This window comes from Centruroides vittatus, unplaced genomic scaffold (assembly GCF_030686945.1).
Source record: "Centruroides vittatus isolate TY-2023 unplaced genomic scaffold, ASM3068694v2 contig_880, whole genome shotgun sequence".
Taxonomy (NCBI): Eukaryota; Metazoa; Arthropoda; class Arachnida; order Scorpiones; family Buthidae; genus Centruroides; species Centruroides vittatus.
The window spans coordinates 2,098,282-2,113,073 of record NW_027122572.1 but is presented as its reverse complement, the minus strand read 5'-3'; the positions used below and the strand labels follow the sequence as shown (position 1 = coordinate 2,113,073).

Below are 14,792 nucleotides of genomic sequence, written 5' to 3'. Positions count from 1 at the left end.
TGATCCCGCTTTCTGACACCAGTGTGAGGTTTGCCGAACGACTGCGTTAGTCAGAATGTCGCGCGGTCACGATCCACGTGTGGGAGTGAAAGAAACTCTCAAGAGACAGGTTTTCATTCGTAACCCGTTTATATAACAAAAGGTGCTTACAACTACAATATACTTTTATCAGCGGCGGCGTTCGAGTCTTCTGGGCCTTCTCTCGGAATCGAAAGTCCACAAGAAAAGTCCTCCGATGTTTCGCAGGAGTATGATGGCCCCGGGGCGCACTGTTCAGCTTCTCGAGGGAAAGTTCCGGACGCAGGGACGATTCCGATTACAGGTGACAAATCCAAGGGAGTGGGTGACCTTCCAAAAGAGATGTAATCCAACTGCCGAAGATCACGGGAAAAAAACCCCGTCGTACAATCGCGAGACAAAGCTCTAAGAGCCAAGAACCGAGAGAACTAATGACCGAGAGAACGTCACATCCCTTTTTCTCAGGGTTTTTATAACTTTCTTTTGAGTCCCAGATCGAACATTCCGATAGGTCGATGTCGATTTGCCTCCGCTCTCTAATTGGTCCCCCCCTCGTTACGCATTGTAACGAGATCGGAACCCCGGTCGTCGGATGAGTCAACATCGACTGACAATTCGATTCCTACCGAAGATGTTCGATCTAAGTACTCAAATTCATCTATTGTTTCAACCTGAGAAGAATAACTTTCTCAGAAATTTCTACAGACATGTCCTTTTATGGACATGTAATATTCACTTTTCGTTTAACTATTTTTTTTCTTGTCTGACGGTTTCTTTTTACAACGTTAATTTATAATAACAACAATTATTATTATTTGCTTCTATACAAAAATTACAAAAAAAAAAAAATTTTCTTATTTGCACAAATAGTAGGCCCACTTCCGAAGCTTCACAGTTAGAGCAGTGCAGCCCAAGGTTAACCTTTGCTTAATCTCCTCTGTGCATGCTCCTGTTCTGCTTAACTTTGAACCAAGAAAGATGAAGTTATCCACAATCTGTAGTTCATAGTCATCTATTGTTACTTTCCTATGCAGTTCAGCTGTCATGATGACCTTGATCTTTTATCTTTCGTTTTTTTTACAACCTTAGTATAAACATTCAAACTGTCAAACAGATGGAATTATGAGGTAAGACAAGTAACAATAACAGATAGAAAATATCCATAATTCATTGAAACATCTGATTCTTGACAGCCTGTATCAGCAAAACCTGGACCAAACTTGAACTTAGAACACATTAAATCAATGACACCTGACTGTTTTCTCATGCATGACACATATAAAAGGGGCTCAAATCCAGGCATCAGGGTGGACATACAAGGAAGGCCATAGAAGACAATGGCTGGTTCGCCATGTTCCCAGCTCCATAAAGGATCCCCGACAAATACGCCTCAATGGATGGAGAAGAGCTCTTCACACTCTCTCCGAGGTATTATGTTAGAATGTTTGTAAACTCTCTCTCTACTTAGATTCTAAAATAGAGTTAGCCACTTCACAAACTTTGTTCCCCATTGCTGTATGTCAGTTTCAGTTCCTTGTCAACCGAACAACAGCTAATGCTTCATACGTATGTAAATTATGTCTGTTGTAAACACTCTTTTATTGTTTGTATTAAATTTGTTTAATTATCAAAATCGTATTAGTAACTCAAATATTGACAACATCTCATCGGCAACCTCACTAACCCTCTCACTTGCCTCCATAGACACCGTGAGCGGGATTCGCCATCCTGTTGTCAGAGAACGGGTTAGGTCTCATGCCTTAGCCTGATTTCTCACAATAGCCTCCAGGAAAGTAAAAGGATAAATAAAAGAAAATTAAGTATATTAATAATAAAATTATGATATTTTTCAGACAAATTTAGGTGACAGTTAACAATAATCTAAAGATTTTTCATCAAAATCAAATCTTTTCTCCACATAAGAAAAAGCTTTGTTATAAACATTTTTAAAATTTGTTTTCAAACTTTTGCTTTTCATGTAGAGATAAACCTTTCATTTTTCCCATAACTTTATACCTGAAAAATTTATTCTCAATTCTAAATGTGAGTTGTTGCTTAAAATCTTTTAGAATCATGTACAAGCCAATAACTATGGTACAATTTTTTCTAATAATTTTTGTATTAAATTTAGAATTTTATATTTCAATGAAGACTTTTATTATATTCACAAAGTCCTATGCATGTATTCAGAAATTAATTGAATGTTTTTTCTCTCTCTTTTTAATTTTTTAAAATACTTAATTTTTTAACATAAAGTTGTTTTTTTTGTCTACAAATGTAAAGTAGGAAAATTAAGCTTTCATGTAGGATATAGAACATCTACCATGATTATAGGACACATGGCAACATTACTTTCATACAATGACAAAAGAAAAACAAAAATCCTTTTATACGTGTTACACATGTGAATAACTTATAATTTTTTAAAAATATACTTACACATCACTTTTTGTCGTAAAAATTTTATCTCGAATTGACTCAATTGCCATCCATTTAATAGGAAGAGGTCCCTTTATTGAAAATATTAAAAATATTATTTATAATTAAAAAATAAATAATTCTATACTTTTATTATATAAACTTACATCACCCTTTTTTATGTAACTTCCATATTCATATAAATCTTTGGCAAGTCCAAAATCACATATTTTAATAACATTATTATCAGCAACAAGAATATTTCTGGCAGCAAGATCTCTATGCAGTAACTAAATCAATACTAATTATTTAAATAACCTTAAAAAATTGAAACTAAATAAATTTAATAAGCAATAAATATTAAATTCAATATTAAACAGTCAACAAGTACTCAATATCTAGTTTTCTGCAAAACAATTTTGTTTTACTAAAAACTATCAACATAATTGAAAATACATTTTGTCAAAATGTTTGTAAAATGCAAATTTCATATATTCTAATGCAGCGTTTCTCAACCTTGGGGTTGCGAAACAATAATGAAGTCATTTCACGAAAAAAAATCATTTATTATAAACTTATAAACGTTTTACACATGTAAAGAAAAGAAATTAATGTGATGGTTGCATTTGTTTTTCATTTAAAATTTTCTCCATATGTGGATGTATGTACACATCATACATTCATGTTTATACCCTGTCGCTATAAACGCAGTGACATAAAATAATAGGAATAGTTGTATTACATTTTTTATACTGTTGGTATTTTCTTAATGTATAAAATTAGTGCAATGTGATTATATAATATTTTAAAAAATTTACATTTATAATTACAGTCAAAATTCAATTAGTAATAGTAAGGCTTACTGTTATTATTCCTTTCGGTAGGGTTGTGAAATATTAATTTTATTTATATTTACTATTTGGGGGGTCACAGAGCTAAGAAGGTTGAGAATCGCTGCTCTATTTCTTCTAAACAATGTAATAGCAAATATTTTAATTTTTATAGAGATTTATTTTCTTCAATAATATTTTTATGAAATATTTTAAAATGCAAAGTATTTTCATTTAGAATTCTATGAATGTATCAATTAACACTAATAAAAAAATTAAAAATAAAAATATCAATTTTCATATAGTTATTTTCATAAAAAAATGTCCATTTTGATAAACTACTGTGGTTGTTCGTGGAGAAAGGCTTGTAAACCCGTGAATGCACGTTACAAGTATGGACACAGAGACTGATACACAATTAAAAGTCTTTTTATTTCCCTTCCGGAACACGGTTCTTTCCTTTTCTAATTTACAAATGATCCCAACTGGAATAACTTCACTGAGGAAGGGGGTCGCCACGTACAAAGAATCACACCCGCGCTCGTAACACAAACTTTTTACACCCGACTTAAAACTAAACTTATATCTACCTTAAAACTAAAAAGGAAAGGGGAAACAGATAGATTTAGGAAAGAACGAAAGTAGATAGAAATAGATGGAAGGTACCCGGGTCTACGATGATCGGTGTTTTCGCTGGAGTGTATTTCCGCAATGGCAGTCGTTTTTCTCTCTTTTTCCTTGTTCGGCTGTCTGCCCTCGACGTCTTTCGATTCCCTCGGTTTTGTGTCTATTTTCCCTTGGCCTCGACGGTCCTGTAGCCTCCTTTCGACTTTTCCCGTTCCTGGTCGATCGCTGGCTCACACTTCCGTCCTTCTCGAGGTCCAGTAGAAAAAGTGTCCCTTGTTCACCACTTAGCCTTCAGGGCGTCCTCGCCTTCTTTTGTTCTTACTTAGGAGGGGTAATCCTGCCCTCCAGCAATAACGGTCAGGTTGTTTAGACAAAGGAGAAAGGAACGGAAATAAGAGAATAGAATGAAGGAAGAAGGAAGATAGAAAATATATATATATATGTATTTACAACTTATGAATTAAACAAAAATATACAAGAAAACAATATGGCTGACGGCCACATACGCCCCCCTTTTAGAATCACACTCCGTAGTGTAGCCTACGGTAGTTGACCTTATGGCCACGTGTGTTGTACGGGTGGTGGTGCTTAACGCTCTCTCCCTCTTCATTATGATTCTCGTGGTTATCGCTTTCGCATACCTCCTGTTGTCTTTCGGTAGGGCTTAACTTTGGTCGTTCTCTCGGCATCCTTGCCCATATGTGTTCAGAGTACTCGTCCTCCTCCAAAATCTCATCTGCGGGCGGAGTTTCCTTTCTTTTCCGCTGTCTCTGGGCAGTCTTCCTCCATTCCTTACATACGGGAGAGTAGCACGGTTTTATTCGATCAGTGTGTACCACCCACTTTTCACCTTGCTTGTTACTGCCGAGTTCTACCGTGACTGGTCCCATTACTCGCGTGATTCGGTATGGGCCTAAATATTTCGGGGAGAACTTACCTATACCTTTCGTTCTCCCTTTTCTGAGCAGCCAAACCCTCTGGCCCTCCTTCCATACGTTCGCCTTCCTATCCTTATTCTCCCTACCCCTGTTCCTCGAATTACGCTTTCTGCCTAATTCGTAAGCAGTCCGCCTTGTTACATTCAGTCTATTCACAAATTCATGATTGCGATCCGGATTTTCTATATTTCTTATATCGTCCTCAGGGAACGCATTTGGAAAACGGGGTTCGAACCCATATAACAAGAACGCAGGGGACTCATGGGTAGCAGTATGCGACGTGTTGTTATAGGCGAACAATGCCGGTTGTATGAAATCATCCCAAATTTCGTTATTACCTTCAGATATTCTTGCTATAATCCCACATATCGTCTTATTGAATCGCTCACAGGTGCCATTAGCACACGGCCGGTAAGCGGTCGTAACATTATGTTTAATATTCAACTCGTCGCACATTTCACGAAATATATTAGAGGTGAAGTTAGCCCCTCTATCAGATACCACGACCTCGGGACAACCGTATCTACATACTAGATTATTAAAGAAGCTGTCAGCTATTTCCTGGGCCGATTGGTTTGGGATCGGAAAGGCTTCAGCATAACGAGTGAAAATATCTATTATGGTTAATATATACCTATTCCCTCTTCGTGACGTTTTCAATGGGCCTATGATGTCAACGACTACTTTCTGTAATGGAAATTCAGCCACCTCCGTCTCCTGGAACGGCGCACGACCTCTATGCATGTTGAACCTTTGGCAAGTCTTACAACCCTTAATCACGCGTTTCACATGTCTCTTGAGATTTTTTATGTAATAGTACCTGTCAATTATGTTGCATGTTTTCTCAAGACCCAGGTGACCTAACATCGACGAATTGTGAAATGACCATATTACTTTGTCGACCATGTCTTTCCCCACGCATACACGCGTCCATTTCCTCAATCCCATTGTTCCGGGCCTCACGTTTACCACAATGTCACCATCCAGCCTGTGCTCGGGCTGAATTCCGGTGGTTACGCCTTGTTGACCTATCCTCTCTAGATTTTCACGTATCCTCTTTATCTCGTCGTCCCTCTTCTGGGACTCCACTACCTTTTCCCATAACTCCCTATTCTCCATCATGTTACTACTAACCTCCTTATCCCTTTCCTTAGCGTTGACATTTGGTCGCGACAAGCAATCGGCCACCCCGTTACGTTTTCCTTTTATGTAATTTATGGTCACGTCATAGTCAGCAATCTCCGTAGACCACCTTATCAGTTTCTTATTATGATTTTTCAAGTTGCTGATGAATATGAGGGGCTTATGGTCCGTGTGTAGCTCGATCTTATAACCTAATATTATTGGTTTGAAATGGCGCAGTGATAAAACTATTGACAGGCACTCCTTTTCAATGGTGGAGTAATTCTTTTCCGCGCCTACGAATTTCCGACTGAAGTACCCCACGGGATAGAATTTCCCATCTTCCTTCTGACCTAGCACTGCACCTGAGCACTCGTCCGATGCGTCAGAGTATAAATGGAAAGGGGCCTCAAAATTCGGATGTTTTAACAAAGGGGGTCTTGATAGTAAACTCTTAAACCTATCGAAGCTATCTTGACACTCCTTATTCCAAGAAAATTTTACGCCCTTTTTGGTTAATTTCGTCAGGGGTAGAGCGATGCCAGAAAATCTAGGTATGAAGTTTCTAAAGAACCCTACCATTCCCAAAAATCCTCTCACACCCCTCATGTTACAAGGGGGTTTCAATTCAAGAATCGCACGCACGTTGTCCATATCGGGGAGTATTCCCTCTCGACTTATCACGTGACCCAAGTACTTTACTTCTTTAACAATGAACGAACTTTTAGTTGGGTGCAGTTTTAAGTTAGCTTTATCTAATGTTTCTATGACTTCGCTCAGCAACACTATGTGGTCATCAAGGGACTTCGAAAAAAGGACTATATCGTCCTGAAAAACGTAACTATTTATACCTATAAAACGAGCCAACACTTTCGACATAATCGCCTGAAAGAACCTACCGCTGTTCTTCGCACCTTGAGGGAGGCGGCACATTTGGAACTTACCCCACAGGGTCGAAAACGCGAAAACGTGCCTAACAGACCGCTCTAAATCTATTTGAAAATATCCCGATTTCAAGTCAAGTACCGAAAAGTATTTGCTGCCGTGGAACTTGCTCAAAATCTCATCCACCCGAGCTATAGGGAATTCCTGCGTAGTTGTAAGATCATTAACCCTTCTAAGGTCAAGGGTCATTCTTATTTCCCCGTTCTCCTTCTCCACGACATGAATAGGAGAATTCCAGGCAGAAGAACTCTCTTCTATTATCCCTGCTTTTAAATAGGCGTCTATTAGCGCTTTTAATTTCGGGAGGTGGCATTCAGGGATGCGATACTGTCGCGTGTTTACAGGTTTATCTTGATTTACAATAGGGGCATGGGATTCACCTATCATGCCGGTAAGATCCTCGATGGACTCGGCAAAGCAACTAGGGTGCTTTCTAAATATCTCATCATAGACTCTCTCCTTCTCTTCTAAACTCAACCCATCTAACCCTTTAATTGCTACATCAGAGATATTCAGAGATTCATCGCACATGTCTTGACGTTCTCTCTTACGGTATACATCCCCTTCCATAGATACCCTTACACTGTCTATGATCTCATGGATTCTTCCGATTATATCCATTCCGAGGATCCCCTCATATTCCACATGCTCCGGTAATTTCATACATGCAATTTTTTCTTCGCATCTTTGACCTCTATATCCTACCTCTGCGCGTAGCAACTTATCGCATTCAGTGACTTCGCCATTGATACCCCTGATTCCCAATCCTTCACCTTCCACAATCGCTCTCATTATGCTCTCGCTTGATATGTCCCTCATTATTTTAGAATTCAGAACAGATTTTTCAGCCCCCGTGTCTATGAGAAAACAACATTTTATTCCTTCAATCTTCCCTAGTACTAGAGGGAGACCTCTTTGTGATCGAAAGACCCTTTCGGCCAGGCTGATCTTTATGAGAGGAGCGTTATGCTGACCGTTATGACACTCCCTCACAAGTTTAAACGATGTTTCCTACGCTCGGGGCAACCGCGGGCAAAGTGACCTGCCTCACCGCATGCATAACATCTCTTACGCGTCACCCTGCTCTCTTGGTCGCTCTTAGTTAACAGCTTACCCACAGCCTCTACTAACGACTCAACTTTCTGCTCTAAACCCCTAATTCTATCATCATTCCTATTATCCCGAGTCGTTATGTCTTCACTTCTCGCCACTAAGGCATCTGACCTTTCTTCCATACCCACATTTACCCCCTTACGCTCAAAATAATTATTACATTCTAAATCTATCGATTCTTCTATTTCTGCGAAATCGAAAGCTTCATCAAGGGTTTTGGGAGCCCTTCTTAGCACTTCTCCTCTCAACCTCCCTTTTAACCCCTTAATAAATCGCTCCTTAATAATGTCATCCCTCAGTGAGTCCAACCTGTTGTTATCCCTAACGGCTCTTGCCAGTAGTGTCTTGGTACGGATAGAGAATTCCGTTACGGACTCACTTTGCCCTTGTTTTAGATTCAAAAGCTGATCGATTATATCCTTACCTCCAATGTCCCTCTTACTGAAACATTTTACCAAGTCGCGTTTTATGTCTTCGTAAGATCCGGGATATTGATCCAAGAGACACATAAAAGTTACTAAGGGCTCGCCCTTCAACCTCGCTTGTAGTACTGCTATTTTAACCTCATTGCTCCATCCTGCAAGGTGAGCAATGTTTTCTATTGTCCTGAAGAATTGCTTTATGTTCACAGTGTCCCCCTGCGCTCCCGAAAATATGGGGATCATCCCCAGAAAGCCCGTCACCACTAATGGTTGAGTAGGGGTGGCCCCATTACCGTTGCTTGAGCTCTCGACCTGGGCATCCATTTTTGTTACACGCGCTACAATATTATACAAATAAATTATTATCAGGATATAAACAAAAAAAAAACTTTACGTGAGACGTCACCAATGCGCCCCTTCACAGTTGGGATCCTGTCGCGGACGCCATTGTGGTTGTTCGTGGAGAAAGGCTTGTAAACCCGTGAATGCACGTTACAAGTATGGACACAGAGACTGATACACAATTAAAAGTCTTTTTATTTCCCTTCCGGAACACGGTTCTTTCCTTTTCTAATTTACAAATGATCCCAACTGGAATAACTTCACTAAGGAAGGGGGGGTCGCCACGTACAAAGAATCACACCCGCGCTCGTAACACAAACTTTTTACACCCGACTTAAAACTAAACTTATATCTACCTTAAAACTAAAAAGGAAAGGGGAAACAGATAGATTTAGGAAAGAACGAAAGTAGATAGAAATAGATGGAAGGTACCCGGGTCTACGATGATCGGTGTTTTCGCTGGAGTGTATTTCCGCAATGGCAGTCGTTTTTCTCTCTTATTTCTTGTTCGGCTGTCTGCCCTCGACGTCTTTCGATTCCCTCGGTTTTGTGTCTATTTTCCCTTGGCCTCGACGGTCCTGTAGCCTCCTTTCGACTTTTCCCGTTCCTGGTCAATCGCTGGCTCACACTTCCGTCCTTCTCGAGGTCCAGTAGAAAAAGTGTCCCTTGTTCACCACTTAGCCTTCAGGGCGTCCTCGCCTTCTTTTGTTCTTACTTAGGAGGGGTAATCCTGCCCTCCAGCAATAACGGTCAGGTTGTTTAGACAAAGGAGAAAGGAACGGAAATAAGAGAATAGAATGAAGGAAGAAGGAAGATAGAAAATATATATATATATGTATTTACAACTTATGAATTAAACAAAAATATACAAGAAAACAATATGGCTGACAGCCACACTACATTGTCAAAAGCAAATATAATATCTCAAAAAATAAATATTAAGTCAAATGTTTGGAAACTAGTTCTCTAACAAAACAATAAAAATTAGGAAATTCCAGATATATACTTCATATGCCTGGAAAATTATCTCTTGCTACTGAAGAATAGGGCAATCAAAAGCTTTTATAGGATCCAGGGTATAGTTAGCCCCTTTTCCCATCTGTTCTTTTTAACAAATAAAATAAGTAGAATGCTTCTTTATTAATAAATAGAGTTTTAAAGACATTTTTTTAAAAGGATTTATAGGATTAAGAACCACTATGGGCCTAAGTTTTCTCTAGACCTGGAGAAAATCTCCATCTTCCCATCAAGATGGCTCTGATGAAGAAAGTATTGATCTTCAAGTGATAAAAATAATCAGCTTTTTAGTAGTATGAAGCATAAGATATACAATACAAGATGGCCAGATGGCTGAGATAATGAAGACAACAGCCTATTGATCTGGAACTCAAGGATTGAATCCAGGTAAGCATAGCCCCAGAAATTTTCATTGGTGGTATGTCAGGTCCCATCCCTCACCACCTGGCCGCCTCCACTATGGGCCCATAATGGCTATGGAAAAAAGATCCTTTTAGTGCTCACAGGTTGGAAATAGTTAAAAACAGAGATATGCAATATGTCCATGAAAAACTGGACAAATTTCAAACAGTTCTATTGCACAGCATGGTAGTGCATAGCCAGAATGTCCCATTTGTCATGGTACACATCCAGTTTTCATGTTCAACATTTTTGGGAGCATTAGTGAATGAGCGGAGAATTTTAGTTAAAAAGCATGAGTTGTGTTAGAACTGCCTAAAACCAGGACATCCAGCAACTGAGTGTAAAGCAGGCCACTGCAAGAAATGTTCACATAAACATAACACCCTTATACATCAAAAAGGTCCACATTACTCTACAAAAACAGCAAGCAAAACTGTAGAACCAGAAGTCATTTCATATATATCAAGGCAATCGAGTGGGCATAGACAAGTACTGCTATCCACTGCTGTCGTGAGGAATTTTCAAAGGAAACTACAAGCATTTCAAGCTCTGTTGGATTCTGCCTCTCAAACAAGTTTCATTACTGAATGTCGTGCTCAGTGACTTCAATTGAAATGGAAACCATCTAACATAGCTATTTTAGGAATTAATTCTACTGGCATTAGCACTGCTTCCAATAATTTATGCATTAACATAAGGGTTAGCTCAAACAATTCAGAGAATATTTGTGTAGAAACACTAATTATTCCAAATGTAACAAGAAACTTGCCTAATTTCCACTGTGACCCTTCCAATTGGTCACATGTAACAGGACTTCAATTGGTGATCCAACCTTTCATAAACTAGGCACAATAGATATATTTCTAGGTGCAAATGTCTACAATGAAATCATTTGTCCAGGACAATGCAAGGGACTATACCCAAAGAACTGCTGGCAATCATCGTAGACTCCAACAGCTGGTAGCCACTAGCCTTCTTCAGCAGAAAGTTCTCGCCATCACAGCAAAAGTAAGGCATTTACTATCAAGAACTGTTTGCTGCACACATTCTATCAAGTACTTTTGGCATAAGGTCAAAGGCAGTCCATTTGTATTATTCACAGACCATAAGCCACTTACATTTGCCTTCCAACGAATAACTGATAACTATTCCCCTAAACAGCTGAGACATTTGGACTTTATCGCACAATTTACTACAGACATTTGTTTTGTAGAAGAAGACGACAATGTCATAGCAGATTCTCTCTCTCGCATCAACATCTCTACTGGCATTCATCAACTTTCAAGACATGGAAGTATCACAACAGGGGGACATGGAGTTAAGAAACTTATTATCAGGTAATACACCTAACTTTCTAAACTTAAAGCCACTTCCAGTGGGAGAACCAGCTAACACCTTATATTGTGATGTTTCCATTGGCCGAATACGACCATTTGTGCCTAAAGACGTCTAACGACAGGTTTTTAACCATCTGCATGAACTCTCTCACCCTGGTGTCAGAGCTTTGGTTCAACTCATCCAAGAACAATATGTTTGGCTGTCAACAAGAACCAATGTGTCAGCTTAGACCTGTTCATGCATTCCATGCCAACAAACAAAAGTCTCTTGTCACACTTGAAGTCAACTGGGCATCTTCATTACTTCTAATGCTAGATTTGAACATGTTCACATAGACTTAGTGGGGTCCTTGCCTCCATTGGATGGTGTTAGTTATCCGATGGATCTAAGTCCACGGATGTAATAAGGATGTATGTTAAGGACTCAAGTAATGACCAATTACACGTGCACGAATTTGGCGAAACAACAGTAATTTATTCTAACAGTACAATAACCGCGAGATGCTTCCTAACCCTCAAGTTTACACGATACACGACTTAAAACTAACGAAATTTACAATACTCTATATACATATATACATACACATTTTCCTTCTATACAATAATTGCATATATTAGCCTTCGACGAATCACGGTATTATGTTAAGTAAATGCAACACGATCTCGAGTTCCAAGCGTTCCTTTTCTTTACGTTAATTCACAAAACTAATAGTTCTTTCCGATACCTGAACGTAATTTACGTCACCAGAAGTACGTCCCTCGTTGATACTTCTCAATTACACTACGATGGAAACGGATTGTGCTTCCCGACTGAAAGTGGTCGCCCTTTCTAGACTCCTGTTCTCCCGGTCTAACTCCGACGTCCTTGCTGACCCTTCCTCGGCAACCTTCCTCGACGAATCCAAAAGCAGCCAAAAAGTGTCCTCAATCGTGAGAGTCCCTCAATTTATATTTCCCGCTCTCCGGAAGTCCGCTTCACTTATTGTCCCACTCTGGACCAATCAGAAAGCTTCTCACGTATCCTAAGGTGACATCATAAGAAAATTCCACGCGACACGGTACAAACCAAGAAAACCCGATACATACAAAAAGGAAACCGAGAAAATAATTAATAATAATAATAATAACAATAATACATAGTTGCGTAGCACTACATATCTCCCCCCCAAGCGACTCACTTCCCGTAGTGCAAACTACGGAAATCAATTTTGCGTTCACGTAGGTTATAAGGTTTCTTACGCACCTCAAGGTCAGTGCACTTCTGCACACCACTTGTGTCAACACCTTGCGTGTTAGTGACCACCCCACGTCTCCTCACCAACCGATCATCCAGGACTTCATCATCATCCTCCAGTACAATTCCTCTATCCTCCCTCTTTTTTTTTTTTATTACAAATCGGATAGCCATAGCAAGGTTTTAGGCGATCGACATGGACAGTCTCCTGATCCTTCATATTGCAACCCTCCACACGATACGTAGTTGGGTTTATCACCTTGGTGATCCGAAAGGGTCCTTTATAATTATAAGAAAACTTATTCCCTTTAACACCTTTCTTTCTCACCCAAACCCTCTGCCCTTCCGAAAAACTTACTAATGTTCTCCCTTTGCTTCGATAATCCCTTCCTTTCTTGTTGTAATTTCGCGCATGGATACTCGCATTTTCCCGTAATGCACGGAGTTTCGTGACCAGGAATGCCCTACGCTCATCGGTAGACATATCATCAGGCAGGTATTCGATATTAGGGGTACGGGGATCAACACCATACAAGAGGAAGGCAGGTGACTCATTTATGGCAGTGTGGTGCGAATTGTTATAGGCAAAACATGCAGAAGGTATCATTTCATCCCATTCGACTCTCCCATCGTCAGAGGATTTAGTTATCATTTCGACTAACGATCTGTTCACCCGTTCGCACGTGCCATTCGCACAAGGTCGATAAGCGGTAGTAATGTTCCTCCTAATTCCTAACCACTTGCAACAGTCCGAGAATAAAGATGATAGAAAGTTGGTACCTCTATCGGAAATAATTACTTCTGGGGCACCGTACCTACAAACGATTTCATTAAATATTGTATTACTCACAGACCATGCAGTTTGGTCCTTCAAAGGGTGTGCTTCGACGAAACGAGTGAAAATATCTACTATTACAAGGATGAATCGGTTACCGCTGCTCGATGTGCGGATAGGTCCTACTATATCCACAGCAATCTTTTGGAAAGGTGCCTCAGCCGTCTCGTTTTCTTGGAAAGGAGCCTTTCCTTTGTGTACATTATGCCTCTGGCACCTTTCACACGTCTTAATGACACCTTCGACCTTCTCCCTCAAATTCCGAATATAATAGTGTTTCTCAATGTTAATTATAGTTTTTCGCACGCCCCAATGCCCCGACAGATTGTTTTCGTGAACAGCCTTAATCACTTCCCTAGCAAGATCCTCCCCTACGCATAATTGGCTAACATACTTGTCACGGGACTTCAAGAGGCTTCTTCTATACAGGCATTCGCTTATTACTACATACTGGTGCATATAGCTCCCAATATTTCTATTCCCGGGGCTTCTCAGTAAATCCCTTTTTATGGGGCCAAAAGTTTCATCGCGATCCTGTGATAAACCAATCTCGTATCTATTAGGGATTACAGCCCTTGTAGATTCAACATCGAAGTGATGAACCCCGTTAACGTTCCTCGAAAGGAAGTCCGCTACTTTATTGTCAACGCCTTTCACATGTTGGACTTCTATATGGTAGTCCATAATCTCCATTATCCAACGAGTCAGACGCTTGCTCCCATTTTGAATGTTGCTAAGGAACACAAGGGGTTTATGGTCAGAGAGTATTATCGTTTTTTGGCCTAGAATTAAAAATTTGAAGTGTCTTAAGGCTAAAACAATTGCTAGACATTCTTTCTCAATTGTGGAATAATTGATTTCTGCCCCTTGAAATCTCCTACTAAAATAGCCTATCGGAGCCAGTCCCTTTTCGTGCCGTTGTTCGAGCACCGCAGCTGCCGCGTTGTCAGATGCGTCAGTGTGCAAATAGAATGGTCTATCAAAATCCGGGTGAGCTAGAATTGGTGGGCTTGCTATTGCCTCTTTTAACTTTTCAAAACCTCTCTGACATTCTGGGCTCCATAAAAATCTCTTCCCTTTCTTGGTGAGTTCTGTTAATGGAGCAGCGATATCGGAAAACGACGGGATAAAATTCCGAAAAAATCCAACCACACCGAGAAAACTGCGGACCTCTTTTACACTACGAGGTGTT

General features: G+C 39.8%; 1 protein-coding gene across 1 annotated transcript in view; it reads right to left on the bottom strand.

Annotated features, from left to right (window-relative positions):
• The window catches only part of LOC136983348 (vascular endothelial growth factor receptor 1-like), a 106,428-nt gene that overhangs the window by 22,623 nt on the left and 69,013 nt on the right, over nt 1-14,792 (bottom strand). Inside the window, exons 18-19 of the mRNA XM_067280047.1 lie at nt 2,604-2,726; nt 2,458-2,528 (exon numbers count right to left, since the gene is read on the bottom strand). Of these exons, the coding sequence (XP_067136148.1) occupies nt 2,458-2,528; nt 2,604-2,726 (194 nt within the window). The remainder of the gene's footprint in view (nt 1-2,457; nt 2,529-2,603; nt 2,727-14,792) is intronic.